A 21,438-nucleotide genomic window follows, 5' to 3' on the forward strand; every position below is an offset into this window, starting at 1 on the left:
AGCATGCTCAAAGAGGATGTTCTAGGACCTCATGCCACGCACAATCATTCAATCCAACATCCACAACACAAAGCACACAGCAAAACCATACCTAGAACCGTATGGGCTCTGATACCAAATTGAAACAACCCAACACGTTTTTTTTAATATCTTATTATCTAGTGATCTCATACTCACTAGGTACCTAACCCTATTCAATAACAACAACGGATAACACATAACCATTCCAATAAACTAATAACGAATAAAGAATAACATGAAACCAAATCCAGTAACAATCCAAACATAACATAGTCATAGAACCAGCAATCCTAACAATCGTTATAGACAACTAAGTTCCACTTTAGCATCCTATCAAAGACACAGAGCAAACAACCGAGCCTCTAGAACATCCTCCTCTTCATAGCCTTGTATCTACGATCACACTTTGCCTTTACCTGCGCCAAAACACAAAAGAGAGGCGTAAGCATTACCAGAAATACTTAGAGACAATCTTTTTTTTTTTTTTTAAATTTTCGTTTTTATTTTCTAATAATAAAACTTAATTAAATTGTTTTTAGTTTTTTGGTCCTTTTACATAAATATATGGAATTATATTTTAGTGTGAGATTTAGAAGTCAACTGATCAAACTTTGGAGGGAAGTTCCCAACAAACACATCTATTAAAGTCAATTCCAAACCACAACGCCTAATATTACGCTTTAAGAAATTGAGTGCTTCTTACAATGTCGTTGACAATAACGGAAATGTTCTCAACATTCCAAGCTCCCTACAAGAGCGTCTTAAGTTTTGGATTAATCATCTCGGATAATATTTATCTTCCTAATTAAATCTAAATAATATAAAAAATAATAGGTTAGTTTTGCGTTTGTTGGATAGTAGAAATACTATTGATTGAACTAAGAAAACTATAAAACAATAATTGAGAGAAACATTTGAAAATTTTTGTACAATATTTGAAAAATATTTATTTAAAAAAAAATATTTATGTAAATGTGTACAAATATGAAACTAACCTTAAAATGTGTAAAAATTACATTCAATTGCCATTAGAAAATTTTAAGTAAGATTAATTAATTAATTAAATAAATAAAATTAATTAAAAATAAAAACGCTGAAATATCAAAAATTAAAAAATCTAGAAAAGTAAAAAAAAATCTATGCAAGTCAAAACTAATTTGTATTTGAAAAAAAATAACAGCTAAGATTTTTTAAAAATACAGATAATTATTAGTTAAAAAAATATTTTTTCTTTCTACTAAAATTATGGACGAAAATTACTAAATATTTTTTTAAAAAATATAAACCAATCAGAATTTCAAAACTAAGATGTTCTATCCAAGTACACAATAAAATTATTTTTAACTAGATTTCGAAGATTTTATTAAGATTTCAAATCATGATTCTCCTATTATCTTTCTTTTATTTTATTTAAAAATTGTTTGGAATTTTCAGATAATACTTATAATTAACAAATATGCAGAATTTTTTCTACATTTGTTGTGATTTGAATTTTTAAAAACGAAGATATATTACGCTTTTTTAATTTAAAAGATATATTACTCAATCTATGAAAAAAATGTTTGTTTTAATTTCTACAGTGACGGGTTGGTAAAACTAAATTTATATAGTTGATAAATTAATAAATTTTATTTGCTCACAATTATAATATTAAAATTACTACTTCATATTTCACAAAATATTGATGAAAATACAACAAACAAACAATATAAAATGTAATATACATAAAAAAATAAAATACTATAATATTCTAAAATAATTAGTATTAAAAAAATATCTATAGATTTATAGAACATAATTAAAAATAAATACTATCTCAAACAAAATAATTTTTCATAAGAAATATAACAATAATTTTTAATATTGTATTATAATTATTTTTAAAAATGTTAACCCATGTTTTAAGCACGAGATATCTCCTAATATTTATATTAAACTTCAAATAATCGCATTAAAAAAATCTTAAATACGTAACGTAAACACTAAACAATACTAAAAATTAATTTCTTTCTGAAACGAATAAAACGAGTAATATTTTATTTATCAATCGTATAAAAAACGACTTTGTTTATTAAAAATCCCCACGTTGTTTATATTTCTCCAAAACTATAAAACAAAACTTCTTACAGCAAAACGAAATTAATATATTTAAGGCGGAACTGTAAAGGACGACGTTTGAGAAGAGAGGAAGACCGTTGACGAAGTCAACAAACGAACATGAACCGTCAGATTTAAGGCGGCTCTAATCTCAACCACACGATCTTTTCATCTTCTCCTCTTCTTCTTCCATCTTCGTCTTCCTCGCAGTTACCGCGAAAAAACTCATCTCAGCTTTAATCCTCTCAGTCTCTCCAGTTGACTCTTGACTATATATGTTAAAACGATTCAATACAAACACCTTCAGATTCACTACTTCTTCAAAAACACATCTAGTGAAGCTTGACTTGATTTTAAATCTTCAACGCTCATCGATCGAGAAAGAGAGAGAGAGATGAACACCGGCGGCGGTCAATACACGGATTTCCCGGCGGTGGAGACTCACGGAGGACAGTTTATAAGTTACGATATCTTCGGTAGTTTATTCGAGATCACATCTAAGTATCGTCCTCCGATTATCCCAATTGGTCGTGGAGCTTATGGAATCGTTTGGTATGTTTTCTCTTTCGCTTCTCTGAGTTTTGATTTTTTTAAGTTTTTGATTCGTTGATTGAGATCGGAGTTTTTTTTTTTATTATTATTGTGAAGCTCTGTGTTGGATTCGGAGACGAACGAGCTAGTAGCGATGAAGAAGATAGCGAATGCTTTTGATAATCATATGGATGCGAAACGTACGCTTCGTGAGATCAAGCTTCTTCGTCATATAGATCATGAAAACGTTAGTTTCTTCGTTTTTTTTATGAAATTATTATCTGTTGAGAGATTAGGATTAGATGAAGAGATTAACAAAACAAATCATGATTTGGTATTTGTTGTAACTGACAGATTATAGCTATAAGAGATGTGGTTCCACCACCACTACGAAGGCAGTTCAGTGATGTTTACATTGCTACTGAGTTAATGGATACTGATCTTCACCAAATCATTAGATCTAACCAAGGGTTATCAGAGGAACACTGTCAGGTAAAAACTAAACTGTTTTTGGATTGGATGGTTTCTAAGGTAGAAGAAACATGAAACTGATTCTTGGATTGGTCTTTGTTGTGAAACAGTACTTCTTGTACCAGCTTCTTAGAGGGCTGAAGTATATCCACTCAGCTAACATTATCCATAGAGATTTAAAGCCGAGCAATCTTCTGTTGAACGCGAACTGCGATTTAAAGATCTGTGATTTCGGTCTTGCTAGACCTACTTCTGAGAATGACTTTATGACCGAGTATGTTGTTACTAGATGGTATAGAGCACCTGAGCTTCTGTTAAACTCTTCTGACTACACAGCTGCTATTGATGTTTGGTCTGTTGGTTGTATCTTTATGGAGCTTATGAATAGAAAGCCTTTGTTCCCTGGTAAAGACCATGTTCATCAAATGCGCTTATTGACAGAGGTAAGAGATTAGAAAAGTTATCTACTTTTTAGTATGGTTTTAAAGAAAGGTTCTGCCTTTTTACCGGGATATGTGATGATTGAATATGTGTGGATTTCGCAGTTGCTTGGCACACCGACAGAATCTGATCTTGGCTTCACACACAACGAGGATGCGAAAAGATACATCCGGCAACTTCCCAACTTCCCTCGCCAGCCGTTAGCAAAACTTTTCTCTCATGTTAACCCATTGGCCATTGATCTAGTTGACAGAATGTTGACGTTTGACCCCAACAGAAGAATCACTGGTAAGTTATATATATACATCATCTGTTCTCTGTTGGTTTTATTATCATCTTATGGTTTTGACTGTCAAATTCTTCTGTGTGCAGTTGAAGAAGCTCTGAATCATCAGTACCTCGCCAAATTGCACGACCCAACTGATGAGCCAATCTGTCAAAAGCCATTCTCTTTCGAGTTCGAACAACAGCCTCTGGACGAGGAACAGATCAAAGATATGATCTACCAGGAGGCTATAGCACTCAATCCAACGTACGGTTAGAAGAGCAGCAGCCCCGTGAATGCCCGGTACCCAATAACCATCCGAAATGGCTGCTTAGTATCTTTGCCTGTTCTTTTATTCATGTACTTTCCACATATATTATCTTGTAATTTTATTTGTTTGTTCATGCTTATTTACTACTAGCGATTGAGTGTAGCTCCAATGTAAAGTACTCCAGTTATTAAATCATATCTTCAGACTTTTTTTACTGAACATATTCTAGCAAACAAAGAGAAGTCAGAATATGGTTTTGTAATGCATGTCAACAATCTAGTTGGAGCCATTGAAGAGCTAGACCAGTGTCAATGCTCGTAGCTGTGAGTAGTCTATTCTTATTCAATGACTTAAAAGAGACTTTTTGTGGGCTTGGTTCTAGGTAGTAGCTACTTGCATTATTGAAGCATTAATGGTCAAATTCCTTGGCAATAATTAGGCACAAATGGGTCTTTTATTTAGCAATATCCTTTTACCTGACAATTTAGAGTTGACTTCTTAAAAATGTTGGGTTGGAAATAATTTTGTCTTCACACAGGCTGTTCGAAGCTGATAGTGATGGCTCAACTTGCATGGACAATAAGCTTTGAGATTTTTAGTTTCTTAATCTTTCTTGTTTTGAAGCTGCTGCGCATGGAGAATAAAATATCGTGGACCGGAGAATGTCATCATTAAGTATTATTACTTATACTCCTATATATGTTTCAGAATCTCAGGCCATTGTTGACAAATAAAAAGTGAAAAGATCTCTGCTATATTTTAAGACATGGCTGGTTCAGTTACAGGTGATGCAGAAACACAGATGTCAGCAGATTCAAGTACCAAACGCCGCAGTGGAGGTTGGATCACCTTCCCGTTTATGATAGGTGAGAGATTCTGTTTCTCTCTGTTTTTGATCTTATACATAACTTCATAACCATTAGAACTTAAAGTAGGAATTTGAAGCTATCTATCTTTCTATGGTGCAGCTACGTTGTTAGGCCTGACAATAGCTGCATGGGGTTGGTTACTTAACTTGATCGTCTACCTGATTGAGGAATTTAACGTGAAGAGCATCGCAGCAGCTCAGATTGCCAACATTGTTAGTGGTTGTATCTGTATGGTTCCAGCTATTGCAGCCATTGCCTCTGACTCTTTCTTTGGAAGCATTCCAGTTATCTCAGTTTCAGCTTTCATTTCTCTTATGGTAAAGTTTAATAAAGACTCACACATTTTTTTTTGTATCAACTTCTCTCTGAAACAGAAGTTCATTAATTCTACTTCTTGATCAGGGTGTAGCTCTGCTGACTCGAACAGCTTCGCTTGACTCTTTAAGACCCAAACCCTGTGAAACAGCTTCAAGCCTATGCCAATATCCTTCGAAAATCCAGTTCGGCGTCCTTTACACGGCAATTACTCTAGCCTCTATAGGAACAGGTGGGACACGGTTCACATTAGCAACCGCTGGTGCAAACCAGTACGAAAAAACTAAAGACCAAGGAAGCTTTTTCAACTGGTTTGTCTTTAGCCGCTAATCTCTTCAGTTTCTTGGTTTTCATTGCGGGGAAAAGATTCTACAAGCACGACAAGCCTTTGGGAAGTCCTTTCAGAAGTCTACTATGCGTGATTATCGCTGCGGTACGCAAAAGAAAAGCTGTGGTTTCCACCAACGAAAAAGACTACCACAATGAATCAATCACAACAATTCCCACAAGGAGTTTCAGGTAAAATTAAAAAACCATCTCTAAAACAACAGTTTCAATTTATGCACTGAGAGGCCATTCTAATGAGTTCTCAAATACGCAGGTTCTTCAACCGTGCAGCTTTGAAACTGGAAGACGAGGTGAAACCAGATGGCACAATTCGCAATCCATGGAGACTATGCAGCGTTCAACAAGTGGAAGATTTCAAAGCAGTCATGAGAATCATCCCTCTTGCGTTAGCTACAATATTCTTGAGCACTCCAATCGCTATGCAGCTAAGCTTAACAGTTCTTCAAGGTCTGGTCATGGACCGGAGGCTTGGCTCTAACTTTAAAATCCCTGCAGGCTCTCTCCAAGTCATAACACTTCTCTCCACTTGCCTATTCATCATAGTCAATGATCGGTTTCTCTACCCATTTTACCAAAAGCTAACAGGAAAGTTCCTGACACCGCTCCAGCGAGTCGGGGCAGGCCATGTTTTCAACATTCTTAGCATGGCTGTGACTGCCTTAGTTGAAGCAAAGCGATTGAAGGTAGTACAGAATGGTCATTTCCTCGGATCATCATCGGTTGCAGACATGTCAGTCTTGTGGCTATTCCCTCCTCTAGTTATAGTAGGAATAGGTGAGGAATTGACTATGGCTAATTTCATCCTACTCGAACTTTGTTCAAATTGATCATGTTCTTGGTTTCTTATATTTGGTTACAGGGGAGGCCTTCCATTTCCCTGGGAATGTAGCTCTGTGCTATCAAGAGTTTCCAGAGTCTATGAGAAGCACCGCAACATCGATCACCTCAGTTGTGATTGGGATATGTTTCTACACAAGCACTGGTTTGATCGACCTGATTCAGAGAACGACCATGTGGTTACCAGATGACATTAACCATGGAAGAGTTGACAATGTGTACTGGGTTTTAGTGATAGGTGGAGTCTTGAATCTTGGTTATTTTCTTGTGTGTTCTTGGCTTTACAGATACAGAAACCTTAAGGATGATGATAATGACAAAGATGCTGTTGGCTCTCACTCTACTACTTTGTCCTCATGATCCTATAAACTGGAGAAAGAGAGAGAAAGATTAAGAACGAGTCGTTTGTTTTCATAATTTGCAGTTTTGTGAAGGGAGAGCTTTGTCTGAAAAGCTCTTTTCAACTGTTTTTGAAGTATATATAAAACTGATTTGTAAATTTGTTGTAATATAATTGATTTGTGTCTGTGATAGAGGATTAAGAAGAATTGTTTGGTAATGTTACGTTGATTATAATAGTGCAGACATTACATGTTTTTCTGAAAATGAATGGGTATTTGGTGAATCTAGGATGAACTATAACACATTGATAGCATCAAAGCTTGTCTTAGTGAGTAGTCTATTTTAATTCAATACAACTTACAACATGTTTTTGTGCGCTTGGTTGTAGGAGCTACCTGATGAACAAATTATTAGTAATAAAAGACAAGTTGGTCTGTCTTTAGTAATTTATGTACAGGACAATGCATGTTAAGTTGACTTCTTGAATGTTATTAGGTTAAACGATGTTTTGCTTTCACACAGGCTGATTTGAAGCTGACAGAGATGATTTAACTCGCAGTAAACAGCTTTGAGTCTTTTTTTTTTTTTTTTTTTAGTTTTAAACTTACCACATACCAAGTGCCAATGGGTTTATCCAATCGAGCAAGCTTAGCATAACCTCTAACTTCTTCTGGTAAATACAAATCTATCCAAGAAGCTTGCTTAACAAAAGCACCATCACTCTTCTCTATTCATCTTTCTTAGGCTTTCCCTCTTTCCCTTTACTCCATACTTGGTAGTTATACTTGCATAAATGATAACACTTAGTGAAAGGATTTGTGTCATGGGTAGTCACAACAGGATTTGGACAAGGATTTATGTAGTTGTGATTGCAAAAAAGCAAAGGAAGAAGATGGAGTTGCCAAGACGGAGGATCTCAACATCTTTTTGAGAGAAATTGTTTGCCTGCAAGAAACAAAGACTTGAGAGATTTCAAACGTAAGTGAATGAAAGCTAACATTTTTTTTTTGAAAATAATGTTAAATTAGATTCAAAGAAAATCGTTTGTACATNTTTTTTTTTTTTTTTTTTAAGTTTTAAACTTACCACATACCAAGTGCCAATGGGTTTATCCAATCGAGCAAGCTTAGCATAACCTCTAACTTCTTCTGGTAAATACAAATCTATCCAAGAAGCTTGCTTAACAAAAGCACCATCACTCTTCTCTATTCATCTTTCTTAGGCTTTCCCTCTTTCCCTTTACTCCATACTTGGTAGTTATACTTGCATAAATGATAACACTTAGTGAAAGGATTTGTGTCATGGGTAGTCACAACAGGATTTGGACAAGGATTTATGTAGTTGTGATTGCAAAAAAGCAAAGGAAGAAGATGGAGTTGCCAAGACGGAGGATCTCAACATCTTTTTGAGAGAAATTGTTTGCCTGCAAGAAACAAAGACTTGAGAGATTTCAAACGTAAGTGAATGAAAGCTAACATTTTTTTTTTGAAAATAATGTTAAATTAGATTCAAAGAAAATCGTTTGTACATCAAATGCAGCGGTGGTACAAAAAGAGAGTTAGGACATGTTTAAAAAGCTAAAGCATAAATATAAAAAGTATATCGGACTAGGGCAATGGGCGAGTTGCCAGCCAGGTAAGGAGGTCGTCCTTGTAACGTTTATCTCCAATGAGTTGAATGGCTAGTAATTGATTCCTGATCTGGCGGTCAGTCCAAGCAATGAGGTGAGTTGGTGTCCTTGGAGGGGCTCCATGTCGCCTATCGTTCCTTTCTCTCCAAAGTGTGTGTACCAGAATCTGCAGAGTGTAGCGAGCTAAGAAGGCGCCGACTCGGTTAAAACCTTGTGTAGATACATAAGCAATAATGGACTGCCAATCTGTTGAGAAATGTGCTTTGTAAATGTGAGAAGCCAGGCCGTTCCACACTTCAGCAGAAAAAACACAAGAGAAAAAGAGATGATCTCTTGTTTCGACTGCAGAGTTGCAGAGAACATATGTTGCATCAACACCACTATTCCAACTCTGCATCCGGTCCCCCGTAGAAAGGCGATTCAGGACTGCGAGCCAAACGGTAAAAGAGTACTTAGGAGTTGCATGAGTGAACCAGACCGCGGTGTGCCAAGAAACCGGATCCAAAGCGTGGCGAGTATGTTGCCAAGTATCCTTTGTTGAAAAACGATTCTGAAACTCATCCCGTTTCCCCCTCCATAAAGCTACATCTTCCCCAATCTTCCTGTTATTCCACTGATGTTCTAACTCCTCCTCCATGTTGTTGAGGTATTCAACAGGATGCCTTCTTCTGCGTCGTGTAGTCCAGGCTTCTAGAACAGAGGCGGTTCGACTGATCCCCATATCAATGCAACCTCTATCTCCCGCAATGTCTACTAAACAGCCCATCCTTGACCAGTTATCATACCAGTAAGAAGTGTTAGCACCATCATGAGCATCAACGCGACATAGGGTTTTAGCAGTAGCTCTGCATTTAAGAATTTTACGCCATATCCATGAACCGGATTAAGTGTTATCCGGTAGTCCCCAAATCGTTTCCTTCTTAAGAAGATATGTTTTCACCCATCTTACCCACAACAAGCCCCCCTCAGAGACTAGCCGCCAGAGCAATTTCAGACAGCAAACATCATTTGTTTCTCGGAGAGAACGCAATCCCAGACCACCCTCCTTCTTCGGTTTACAAATGGAGTCCCATGCGACTTTAGCTTTAGTTGGACTCATCTCAGAGCCAGACCAGAGATATGCGGAGCATAACTTATCAATCTCTTCCAAGCATTCACGAGGTAAACAATAAGCAGACATCCAAAAACTGTAGACACTCCAGAGAACAGAGTTGATAAGATTCAATCGCCCTGCATAGGAGAGGTGCCTTGCGGTCCAAGAACCAATTTTCTTTTTGATGTGATCAATGAGTGGGAGACAGTCTGCCATAGAAAATCTTTTTGTGACCAGAGGAAGACCAAGATACCTAACTGGGAGGGTGCCAACACCAAGAGGGAACCGTTCCACAATCTCCTGAGTGACCGTATCAGAGATACCGGCCAAATAAATTGTTGATTTCTCCATGCTTATTTTCAAACCTGAAAATTTTCCAAACTCATCAAAGACCCTCATCAGCCCTTCAATAGACCGAACTCTACCATTTGAAAGAAGCATTAAATCATCCGCAAAACTCAGATGAGTTAGACCAATGTTCTTGCATTGGGGGTGATATCCAAACTTCCGCAAAACTGCAGCTCTATCCAGCATTTTCGAAAGGACATCCATAGTAATAACAAACAGATGAGGGGACAATGAGCAACCCTGACGCAACCCATGAGAACTCTGAAAATATCCAACCAAATCACCATTTACTTGCACCGAGAAAGAAGCTGTCGTAACACACAACATGATCCAGTGAACAAACTCTTGAGGGAAATCCATAACCGTAAGAACATGACGGAGGAAAGACCATTGGACCAAATCAAATGCTTTGGAGATGTCGATTTTGATGGCACAACGACTAGAGATAAAGTCTTTGTGATAATTCTTCACAAGCTCTGTAGCTAAGAGAACATTCTCAATTAGCAGTCTATCTTGAACGAAAGCAGATTGATTTACGGATATGAACTTTGACAAAACCAGTTTCAGCCTGTTCGCTATGATTTTTGAGATAACTTTGTATAAGACATTACAGTAAGAAATTGGACGGTTCACACCCTTCGGCAAAAAACCTTTTTCAAAGAAAGCTAACTTTTTCAGTAAAGGGTTTATTTATTACTATAATAGAAGATAATAGAAGGTAATCTGTTGTGTATTCCAATCAAAGACGTAAAGTCTATATACAAGAGTAGTTGCCTAAACGTGATAAACCCATATTAGAGTAAATCTAGGAATATAGAATATTAACATATATCCTAATATAATACCCCCCTCACGTTGATGGTACGTAATCTGTAACACCTAACGTGGACAATAATCTTTGAAATGTTTGGCTGGCAGAGCTTTAGTAAGAAGATCAGCAATCTGATCAGTAGTAGAAATGTGTTCGGTTGTAATGAGCTTGGCAAGAACGACGTCTCGGACCTGATGACAGTCGGACTCAATATGCTTTGTCCGCTCATGAAAAACAGGATTGGCGGCAATATGAATGACAGCTTCACTATCACAATGCAGAGAAATCAGAGAAGAATGATCAACACCCAAATCCTTGAGAAGACGCTTCAACCATATGATTTCTTTGAGGGTGTATGCCATTCAGAGAAGAATGATCAACACCCAAATCCTTGAGAAGACGCTTCAACCATATGATTTCTTTGAGGGTGTATGCCATGGCACGGTACTCAGCCTCAGTAGAGGAGCTAGAAATCATCTTCTGCTTCTTTGTCTTCCAAGAAATAGGAGAGTTCCCTAAATAGACAACATACGCCGAAAGAGAACGGCGAGTAATAGGACATGAGTTATAATCAGAGCCGCAGTAGGCGGAAATGTGGAGATCACAATCTGATTGAAGAAGTATGCCTTGTGCAGGAGAACCTTTGAGATAACGAACTAGACGGAGTGCTGCTTCCCAATGTACGAGCAAAAGTGCCTTCATGAACTGAGAAAGAATGTGTACCGCGTAGCTTAAATTCGGCCGGGTAACTGTCAAGTAGATAAAACGACCGACCAAACGACAATATTGTTGAGGATTGTCAAACAAAGGACCAGTTTCAGAAGCAAGTTTATGATTAACCTCAATAGGCACTGGCTACGGCTTACAACCAAGAAGACCAGCTGCACGGATTATGTCCAGAACATATTTTCGCTGAGAGAGACAAAAACCATCCTTACCGCAAGAGACCTCAATGCCCAAAAAATATTTCAGGCGATCGAGATCCTTCATATGAAAACACTTCTGGAGCTGGACTTTAAATGTATTAATGACAGCCAAATCATTTCTTGTAATCACAAAGTCATCAACATAAACAAGAACATGAAGGATCATCGTGCCTCGTCGTAAGGTAAACAAGGAGTAATCTTGATAGCTTTGAGTGAACCCCATTTCCCGAAGAGCATTGGAGAGCTTAGAAAACCAACATCGAGGGGCTTGTTTGAGACCATATAAGGATTTGCGAAGTCGACAAACCTTGTTAGGATCCATGGCTTTAAAACCAGGAGGAAGACGCATGTAAACCTCCTCCTCAAGATCGCCATGTAGAAAAGCATTGTGAAAATCCATTTGATGAACTTCCATGTCCTTAGCAGCAGCAACACCGAGAAGAGAACGAACGGTTGTCATTTTTGCAACGGAGCAAAAGTCTCGGTAAAGTCAGTCTTCTCTTTTTGAAGATTACCCATGGCTACGAGACGAGCCTTGTAACGTTCTAAAGTGCCATCGGAATGATATTTCAATTTGTAAACCCATTTACTATTGATAGCTTTCTTCCCATGAGGTAAGTCAGTAACATCCCAAGTATGGTTGGCCTCAAGAGCATCAATCTCTTTGCGCATGGCCTTGCACTATTTCTTGATTAAAACAACATCTTTAAAATGCTTGGGCTCCGTGCTGTCAAGAATGGCGGCCATGTAGGCAATATGATTGGCCAAAAAACCCGCGTCAGATAAATACATGGAAATTGGATAAAGAATCTTACCAGAGACCTTAGACAAGGAAGTTGAGTCGGAGAAACCGGGGGCAAGGACGTGAGAGGAAGAGTGTACAGGCTGAAGCACATAGTCTTTGAGTAGAACCGAGGGGATACTTTTTGCGATGTCCCTTGCCCAATAATTCAAGTAAACCAGGTGAGGAAACCTCAGCAGTATCAGGTAAAGAAGACGTCGGAACCGGTGAAGAAGTAGAAGGAGAGTCAGGCGTATCACGCTCTGCCAATGGTGTAGAAATAGAGACCGGAGACGACTCAGAAGAAGGAACCAGAGCAGGTGGCAGCAGAACCTCAACAAGCGAGGTAGGAGTAGAAGAAAAACCTCTATTGAGGATGTAGGAAGCGGTAAAAACCAATCATCCTCAACAAGAGCAGGAGATATGATCATGAGACCATCCAAGACGACCCTTGAGTCTTGCTCAACACGAACGAAGTCAAAGATCAACTCTTCCTACCAAACTGCTATTTGGGATACATTCTTACCGCATCTAGAGCATATCTCGAAGTTGAATCAGTTCAATCAGAGTTTAGATGAAGGAGTTATTCATTTTACAAATCAGGTGAACTCATGGCTACACGACTTAGACCTACGAGCATTCAAAGGAGGATTCCGACCAAGCCAGAAGTATCAAGCTATGAACATAACTGTTCTGAAATCTTTATCCATCCTAGAACCATTGAGAATTGGAAGCACGTTAAAATCAGTTCATACTTGAAAGATATGGATATTTTAAGTCAGTGGATTTGTCCTAGTTCCAGTTTCACGTCTGAGCCAACGATCGTGTTACACAGACCAACTCAGCATCAATTTCGACACGAAATCAATTGGAGGATGTCAATGGATCTCTTATGTTTCCAAAAAGCTCAAGAACACAAGATTTGGCCAACAAACCACAGAGTTACGTCCCATTTGCCAAAGAAGGTGAATCTAGTTCTTAACTTGATAAGTTTCAGGTCCAGTTGGTTTAAGAGCTTCCATAATTATGTTTGGCAACCAGGAGTTGTTTCAACTAAGCTCAAGATGAATAAATGATACAGTCCAAGTTGTTTCTCATCAGAAAGTTAGATCAAGGAGTCAAAGAGATAAAACATCAAAGAGGTACTTAATGGGACTATTCAAGAGCTTATGGCCAAAGAGAGCATGAGAAATTCTATTGGGGATGATACCTATCAAGTCTAGTCCACTTTGAGCCTAATTCAAGACCAAAAAGGCCCTAAATAATCACTCTAATTTGTGGCCAAAGAGAAGTGACGAAAATTGAAGTTCAACTCACCTTGGGAAGGACACCTTGGGAAGACAAAATTCAAGAGTTGAATCTTCATTCAACTATCTATCTTTATTGTTCTTTTTAGTTTCAAGAATAATACTTGGCTTTGTTACCAAGTTTTCTTATCCTATATAAACTCATGTAAGAGCAAAGAAATAATAAATTCAACTTTTTATAAAACCTTTTCTTTTCTTTGAGAGTGATTCTCTTCTGTTCTTTGTGAACAAAACCGATTGCTTGGTGTGATTCCAATAATCAAAACCGACTACTTGGTGTGATTCCAATAGTCAATACCCGATCTCCTTGGTGCGAGACTGAGAGATCGGATCTTTTTGGTGTGAGGCTGAAAGATCTAAGCGGTATATCAAAAGTCTTTCTGCAACTCATGTGCAATCATTCATTCCATCATCCTTATTCTTAAGGCTTCTTTGTCTTTAGAATCAAGGTGTCTCTATCAACCAACTCAAAGGTGTCGATTCCTTGGGAGGATCATATCAGCAGACGACACAGAAGGAGATAGAATTGTCGGTTTGTCAGTAAATGGAAACACGTCTTCAAGAAAACGAACATCACGGCTGGTGAAAAAAATTTCTGTCTCAAGATCGAACAAGCGCCAAGCTTTCTTGCCATAGGGGTAACCCACAAAAACACATTTACGACTTCGAGGCCCGAATTTGTCTTTGTCACGAGATCGAGTATGAGCATAACAAAGACAACCAAAAGTATGGAGCATGGTGTATGACGGACGTTGCCCAAACAGAACTTCATATGGTGATTTTCCCTTCAATATTGAAGACGGTGTCCGGTTGATCAAGTGTGTAGCGGTGAGAATACTCTCACCCAAAATTTAACGGGCATATGGCTTTGGAAAAGACAAGCACGAGCAACATTGAGAATATGACGGTGTTTGCGTTCTACACGGCCATTCTGTTGTGGAGTATCCACACATGATGTTTGATGCATAATCTCATGATCTTGAAAATATGATGTGAGGCACATAAATTCGGTGCCATTGTTTGTGCAAAAAGCCTTTACTTGTTTGCCAAACTGTCTCTCGGTCATAGCACAAAAATTATGAATCATAGTGGAAACCTCCGATTTCGCGGACATTAAATAGGTCCATACGGCTTGAGAATGATCATCAACGAGAGTTAGAAAATAGACCGCACCACTTGTAGAAGGAGTCTGATAAGGGCCCCAAACATCACAATGAAAAAGAGAAAAACAATCCAATGCTTTATTAATGCTCTCATAAAAAACTTCTCGAGTTTGTTTAGCTCGAAAACAAATGTCACAATTTTTCATATCTCCAAGGCCACTTGGAGATGAAGTACATTCAGGTAAAGAAAGTAAAACAGTAGAAGACGGATGACCGAGTCGACGATGCCATAATGGTCCAGAAGAAACGGGAGTAGCAGCAGAGACCTTGTTAGACTAAGCAGCCAAGACTCCAGTAAAATAGTACACTCCCTCACGCTCTTCCCCCGCCCCAATCAAAGTCCTCGAAAAATGGTCATGCAAGAAACACAAAGTATCAGTAAATATTCCAATGGAGCCAGTTTGTTTTAACAGTTTAGAAACAGAAATTAATGTGCAATTAAAATCTAGAACAAACAAAACATCAGTGAGCAAGTAAGCGGAGCTCAAAGGAAGTGAGCCACGCTTAGTAGCACGGGAAGCATTACCATCAGGTTTGGTCACTGGCGAGGGAATGATATCAACACAATCATTAATAATCGAGTAATCGCCGGTCATGTGGTGCGAGGCACCAGTATCCGAAATGACATCATTTAAACGTGTTTTACCCGACAATTTTTCAGAAGTAATGTTAGAGTGTTGAGCCTCAAAGAGATGGATGATCTGGGTTATTTGATTGTTGTTGCTGTCGGAGGAAGACGTAACACGAACATTATTAACTCGACCACGACCACGGCCATTGCCCCTGGACGAGAAACCTCCTCGTTGGACAGAGCGGTTAGAAGTGTCTCTATTTTCATAATGGTTGCCACCCTTTTGTTCGTGGTACCAATCAGGAAAACCATGAAAAAGAAAGCATTCAGAGATGTCATGGCCTTGACGATGACAGTGGGTGCAAGAGAGAGTAGAACGATCGCAAAACCGTTGAGTAGAAGCAGCAGCAACTTGAGAAGGTTGCTCTGTTTTGACGGAGAAACCAACGGCATCGGTTGTGATAACTTCCTTCGATCTTGCCACATTGAGGTTCTGCTCTTCGCGAATAACACGAGAGTAAACCTGCGTAAGTGGTGCGATAGGATCTTCACCGGTAATAGTGGAACGGATGTTGCTAAAACGTGGAAGATCCAAACCAAAAAGAAACTGATGGACCCGATCCTCTCCACGCTCCTTAGCAATATCCGGAGCAGCAGCACAAGTACATTGACGGCCGGTATTGTAGTTATGGAGTTCCTCCGATAATTTGGAAAGACGACAATAGTATTCCATCACCGATTGACCATTCTGCTTACAAGCAGCTATATCATCTTTGAGAACTTGTTTACAAACCCCGTTTCCAACCGAGAAACGAGATCGAAGGCTTACCCATAATGTAGAAGCATCGGTAATAAACGAAACCGTAGAACGAAGCTTGGGATCAATGGAGGTGCATATCCATCCAATGATCATCGAGTTGGCGGCACGCCATGAAGCCAACTCAGGTTCAGTAGTGGGTTTTGGGACAGAGCCATCGATGAAACCAAGTTTCTGCTTGGCCTGCAAAGAGTTTTTCAGCTCCGTAGCCCATTCAGCATAGTTATCTTCTTGTAAAATTACAGAAGAGATCAATGCTCCTGGATTGTCAGAAGCATTGAGTTGATACGGTGATGGTGGTACGGATACGACAAGTTGCGTTCCAGGAGTTGTATTAGAACCAAACATGATAATAGAATAAGGAACAGAGAACAGAGTAGAAGAGAAGCGGCAGTTGCAAAGAACAGCGGCTAGAAAAATAAAATTTAGGTCAGAAGAGATTACGCTCTGATACCATGTAATAGAAGATAATAGAAGGTAATCTGTTGTGTATTCCAATCAAAGATGTAAAGTATATATACAAGAGTAGTTGCCTAAACGTGATGAACCCATATCATAGTAAATCTAGGAATATAGAATATTAACATATATCCTAATCTAATAATTACCTTTTCAATGAACACAAGAAGGTATATCAACCTTCAACAAAGCACCTGAAGGTAACCCAAATGATTCACAATCTGATTCGATGATGCTTATTGAAAGTAAAATACATTTCAGAGGAATTTTACCATTTATGTATAAACCATATTAAAATGAACTAATCAATCAAATAGAATGTGCAAAGGAAAATATTTTGATCTCATATATGCCAATTTTTGTAGACTGGGAAAATTATATTGTGGCCACTATCGATGTTAGTAGATACTTGGTAAAGTGGGAGGTCTGGTAAAAAAAAACTTTTTCTAGATGTCTATGATGATTACATTCACCACGTGAAGTTGGAACACGACAACAGTTGATGAAATGTCAGAACTTTGGTGTAGTTATTGAGGTATTATATAATTTAGAACAAAGTGGATCATGCATCATTAGCAAATTAAATCATTGGGTACAACATACATAACTATTCTGTACTTACTTGTTTAATTAGTTTCTTTTATATAACTGCACCACAACACAACACACAAACACAGTATTGGACGCAACTCATCTTCTTCCTCTGTTCTCTGTCAAATGGCTGGTTTAATCTCTACTGCTGACACAGAAGCTCAGAGTTCTGGTGATCCAAGCAGCAAGCGCGGTGGCTGGATCACTTTTCCGTTCTTGATGGATACGTAATATTTTTGTCTATGTTCTTGTTGATCCCAAAACACAGAGATAAAAATCTTGATTATTTTTTCTATGCTCTATGTGTTATAGCTACGTTGTTAGGCCTTTCCATAACTTCTTTCGGATGGGTAATGAACTTGATCGTCTTCTTGATTGAGGAATACAACATCAAGAACATCGCTGCAGCTCAGATTTCAAATATTGTCAATGGATGTCTCAGCATGTTGCCTGTTGTTACAACCATTCTAGCTGATTCTTTCTTTGGTAATATTCCCGTCTTCTCGACCTCAGCGTTCATTTCTCTTCTCGTAAGTCAAGAACTCGTTGATCTCTCTACTATCTCTTAAGTTACTTACACAAAGCTTACTAGTATTAACACTTTTTTTTCCAGGGCATCTTTCTCTTGACTCTTATTACATCTTTCGATTACTTGAGACCTATACCATGTGAAACAGGCTCAATCCTATGTCAGTCACCATCAAAACTCCAGCTTGGGATCTTGTATACAGCCTTAGCTCTAGTGATTACTGGAACAGCTGGGACAAGGGTGACTTTAGCATCTGCTGGTGCAAACCAGTATGAGAAACCTAAAGACAAAGGAAGCTTCTTCAACTGGTACTTCCTCACAGTTAATACAGGCGCCATTATTAGCGCGACAGCAATTGTATATACACAGGACAATGCTAGTTGGAAACTCGGGTTTGGACTATCTGCTGCTGCTAATTTGATCAGTTTCTTTGTCTTCATCTCCGGGAAGAGATATTACAAGCATGACAAACCCATCAAAAGTCCCTTCACAAGTCTTGTCCGCGTTGTAGTCGCTGCTACAGTGAAAAGAAAGGCTGTGATTTCATCCAAAGAGGAAGACTATCATCACAATGAGCTCATAGAAGAGACCAAGAATTCTGCTGTAATGCCCTCTAAGTGCTTCAGGTGAAACAAAAAGACCTTGCCTGATTCATAAAACGTAAACACAGAGCTGAAAGATCTTCACATGTGCAGGTTTTTAAACCGGGCAGCGTTGAAGGTCGAAGGGGACTTAAAAGTTAGTCATGATGAATCATTCAATAAAATTTGGAGGCTATGTTCTGTTCAAGAAGTAGAAGATTTCAAAGCGGTTCTTCGACTTATTCCTCTGTGGTTAGCCATCATGTTGGTTAGTACTCCCATTGTGGTGCAAACAAGCATGATGGTACTCCAAGGTCTAGTCACAGACCGTGGGCTTGGGCCTCACTTCAAAGTCACGGCTGGGTCTCTCCAAGTCATAACAATCATCTCTGCATGTATCGTCATCATAATGAACAACTGGCTTGTCTATCCTATGTACCAGAAGCTAACCAACAAGCAGCTGACACCACTTCAAAAGGTTGGTATAGGCGAAGTTTTACCATCCTAAGCATGGCCATCTCAGCGGTTGTGGAAGCAAAAAGGTTGAAAACAGTTGGGAATGAGCATCCCATGTCTGTGCTATGCTCAGACATGGGAGAGGAAGGCGATGGCGGTGTTGACGGGGACGAGCGACGGAGAGGAAGGCGATGGCTCGTCGACGAGGGACGGAGAGGAAGGCGATGGCGGTGTTGACGGGGACGACGGTAGGAACGGTGGGTGGTGATCAGAGCACGGAGGTGAGGGCACCAGAGCCGGTGATGGAACAACCAGAGGTGATATTGTTGCCGATATCGAACTAGAGTATTGAGGAGACGATTGAGCTGAAGTTGGTTGTGACGGATGAGAAGCAATGTGTTGAGCAAACGGAAAACGAGACTCAACAAATTGCACATGACGAGAGGTGTATAGCCGGCCATGAGCAACATCAAGACACAAATACGCACTTTGTGTTAGCGAGTAACCAAGAAACACACAAGGAGTATATCGTGTCTCGAGTTTGTAACGCTGATAAGGACGAAGCCAAGGATAACAATCACACCCGAAAACCCGAAGCTTGAGATAATTGGGACTGGTGTTAAATAAATGCTGGTATGGTGTATCACCATGTAAGACATTAGTTGGCATTCAATTTATCTGATAGACCACAATGGCGAACGCGTAAGGCCAGTACGAAGTTGGAAGAGAAACACGATTAAGTAGAGCAAGTCCTGTTTCGACCTCATGGCGATGCTTGCGTTCGGCTACACCGTTATGCTCAGGTGTATGCGGTAGAGAGGTGAGGTGAGAGATCCCATGCGACACCAAAAATGGCCGAAGAGCAATAAAATCTCCTCCATTATCCGAATATAACGTACATATCTTAGTCTGAAACCGGTTCTCCACCAATGATTTTAAAGCAACAAAAACATCTTTGACTTGAGATTTAAGTTTAAGAGGATAGAGCTATGTGTATCTTGTGAAATGATCAATAAGAACCAAATAGTATTTGAAATTTTCAGAAGAAAGAATAGGTGAAGACCACACATCTGTGTAGATGTAATCAAGGGGTTTAGAGGAGACAATTGTGTTTGTAAAAAATGGGAGTTTGTGACTCTTATTGATTAAACAATCTGAACAAGACAACTGTTTTGGTGAAGAGGAAGAAAGAGGTAATGAAAATTGAGAGACAATGGATTTTCAAACTAGAAAAGAGGGATGCCCAAGTCGAAGATGCCAAGAGATCAAATCTATTGGTGGAGAGGGTGAGACCGAGAATGCCGTAATGGAGCCACCACTCATCTACCACTCATACAATTTATTTCTCGTTCGGCCTTGGAGTAACTTGACCGTGCTTAGATGCCTCACCTGAAAGAGTGCAGGATAGAAATGAAACGAAACATGATTAGTATTGCATAGGCGAAAGACTGATCTCAAATTCTTTCGAACATCTGGAACATATAGAATATCATTGAAAGTAAGAAAGCGAGATGGTGTAGGAAGTGAGGCAGAACCAATATGTGTGATTTTGAGATCTGAACCATCCCACAATTTGCACCTCTTCACCGCCGGTGTACGGTTGATGGAGAGACAAGTTGGCAAGATCCCACGTCAAAGGGTGCGTGGCACCCGAGTCCATGATCCAATTTGTGGGATTTTAAGGTTGAACGGCGGCCATGTTCGCACGAGGCTGCCACGGAGTGAGAGAGGAAAGTGGGTGATTGATACCACCGGAGGGTTGATATGAACCTCCGGAAGGAAGCTGAGAGCATTGCCTCGCGCTATGGCCAAACACACCACACAGCTGGCAACGTCCCTGATTACCTTTGCCTTGGGAGCCATGGTAGGAATGATGAGAGCCGCGTGTAGCATGGCGATTCTGGTGGCGAGAGGAGCTGGTGTTTTTATGAGGGTTTGTGAAACACAGCATTCGCCGTAACTGGAACAACATACGATGTGGAAACTTGCGTCTGAAACTTCAGCTCATAATTAATGATCTTCTCATGAATGGCAGGCATGGAAGGAGGCGTGTCGCGGCCGTCGATCTGGTCAATAAGAGGCTTGTAATCCTCTGGAAGACCTCCCAGCAGAAACTCTATTTGTTCTTCATGTTCATACGGCTTATCAAGCGTAGCAAGTTGATCAAACCGAACAACCAAACCCTGAACGTATTCTTCAACTATGGGAGAACCTTTCCGCCATTTGTTGGTCTGTTCCGGAAGTTGTTTTATGTGTCCCCACGTTGGTTTAGCATACGCAGAGGAAAGAAGACTCCAGATCTCGGCTGACGTGGAAGCCTTGGAGAGCATGGGTTGAATTTCGATCGAGATCGCACCGAGAAGGCTAGCAACAATGAGTTGATCTTGCCTTTCCCAAAGGTTATACTCTGGATTAGGAATAGAGGTTGCACTTTGACGCACGGTGGCGTTCGGAGCAACGGTGGTGCCATCGAGGTACCCCGCAAGACCATAACCAGCAAGCAGAGCACGAACTTGACGGTTCCACATCAAGTAGTTGGAAGCAGTAAGCTTGGTAACATTGGACAT

At 39.4% G+C, this 21,438-nt stretch overlaps 4 protein-coding genes and 1 pseudogene across 4 annotated transcripts; 3 read left to right on the plus strand and 2 right to left on the minus strand.

Moving 5' to 3' along the window:
- On the plus strand, nt 2,193-4,316 carry LOC104780387 (mitogen-activated protein kinase 3). The gene is made up of 6 exons (XM_010504880.2): nt 2,193-2,670; nt 2,767-2,896; nt 3,004-3,141; nt 3,231-3,563; nt 3,666-3,849; nt 3,934-4,316. The coding sequence occupies exons 1-6, from the start codon at nt 2,513-2,515 to the stop codon at nt 4,101-4,103; spliced, it is 1,113 nt and encodes a 370-aa protein (XP_010503182.1). The 5' UTR covers nt 2,193-2,512; the 3' UTR covers nt 4,104-4,316.
- LOC104780388 lies at nt 4,788-7,051 on the plus strand (annotated as a pseudogene).
- LOC104783806 lies at nt 15,143-16,603 on the minus strand. Its single transcript, XM_010508909.1, has one exon. It carries the CDS (start codon nt 16,601-16,603, stop codon nt 15,143-15,145), a length of 1,461 nt encoding a protein of 486 aa, XP_010507211.1.
- On the plus strand, nt 17,432-19,139 carry LOC109132487 (protein NRT1/ PTR FAMILY 2.3-like). The gene is made up of 5 exons (XM_019244113.1): nt 17,432-17,498; nt 17,618-17,835; nt 17,919-18,460; nt 18,530-18,893; nt 19,005-19,139. The coding sequence occupies exons 1-5, from the start codon at nt 17,432-17,434 to the stop codon at nt 19,137-19,139; spliced, it is 1,326 nt and encodes a 441-aa protein (XP_019099658.1).
- LOC109132488 lies at nt 20,797-21,438 on the minus strand. The gene has a single exon (XM_019244114.1). The coding sequence runs from the start codon at nt 21,436-21,438 to the stop codon at nt 20,797-20,799; it is 642 nt and encodes a 213-aa protein (XP_019099659.1).

The sequence above is a fragment of the Camelina sativa genome, chromosome 4 (assembly GCF_000633955.1).
Source record: "Camelina sativa cultivar DH55 chromosome 4, Cs, whole genome shotgun sequence".
NCBI lineage: Eukaryota > Viridiplantae > Streptophyta > Magnoliopsida > Brassicales > Brassicaceae > Camelina > Camelina sativa.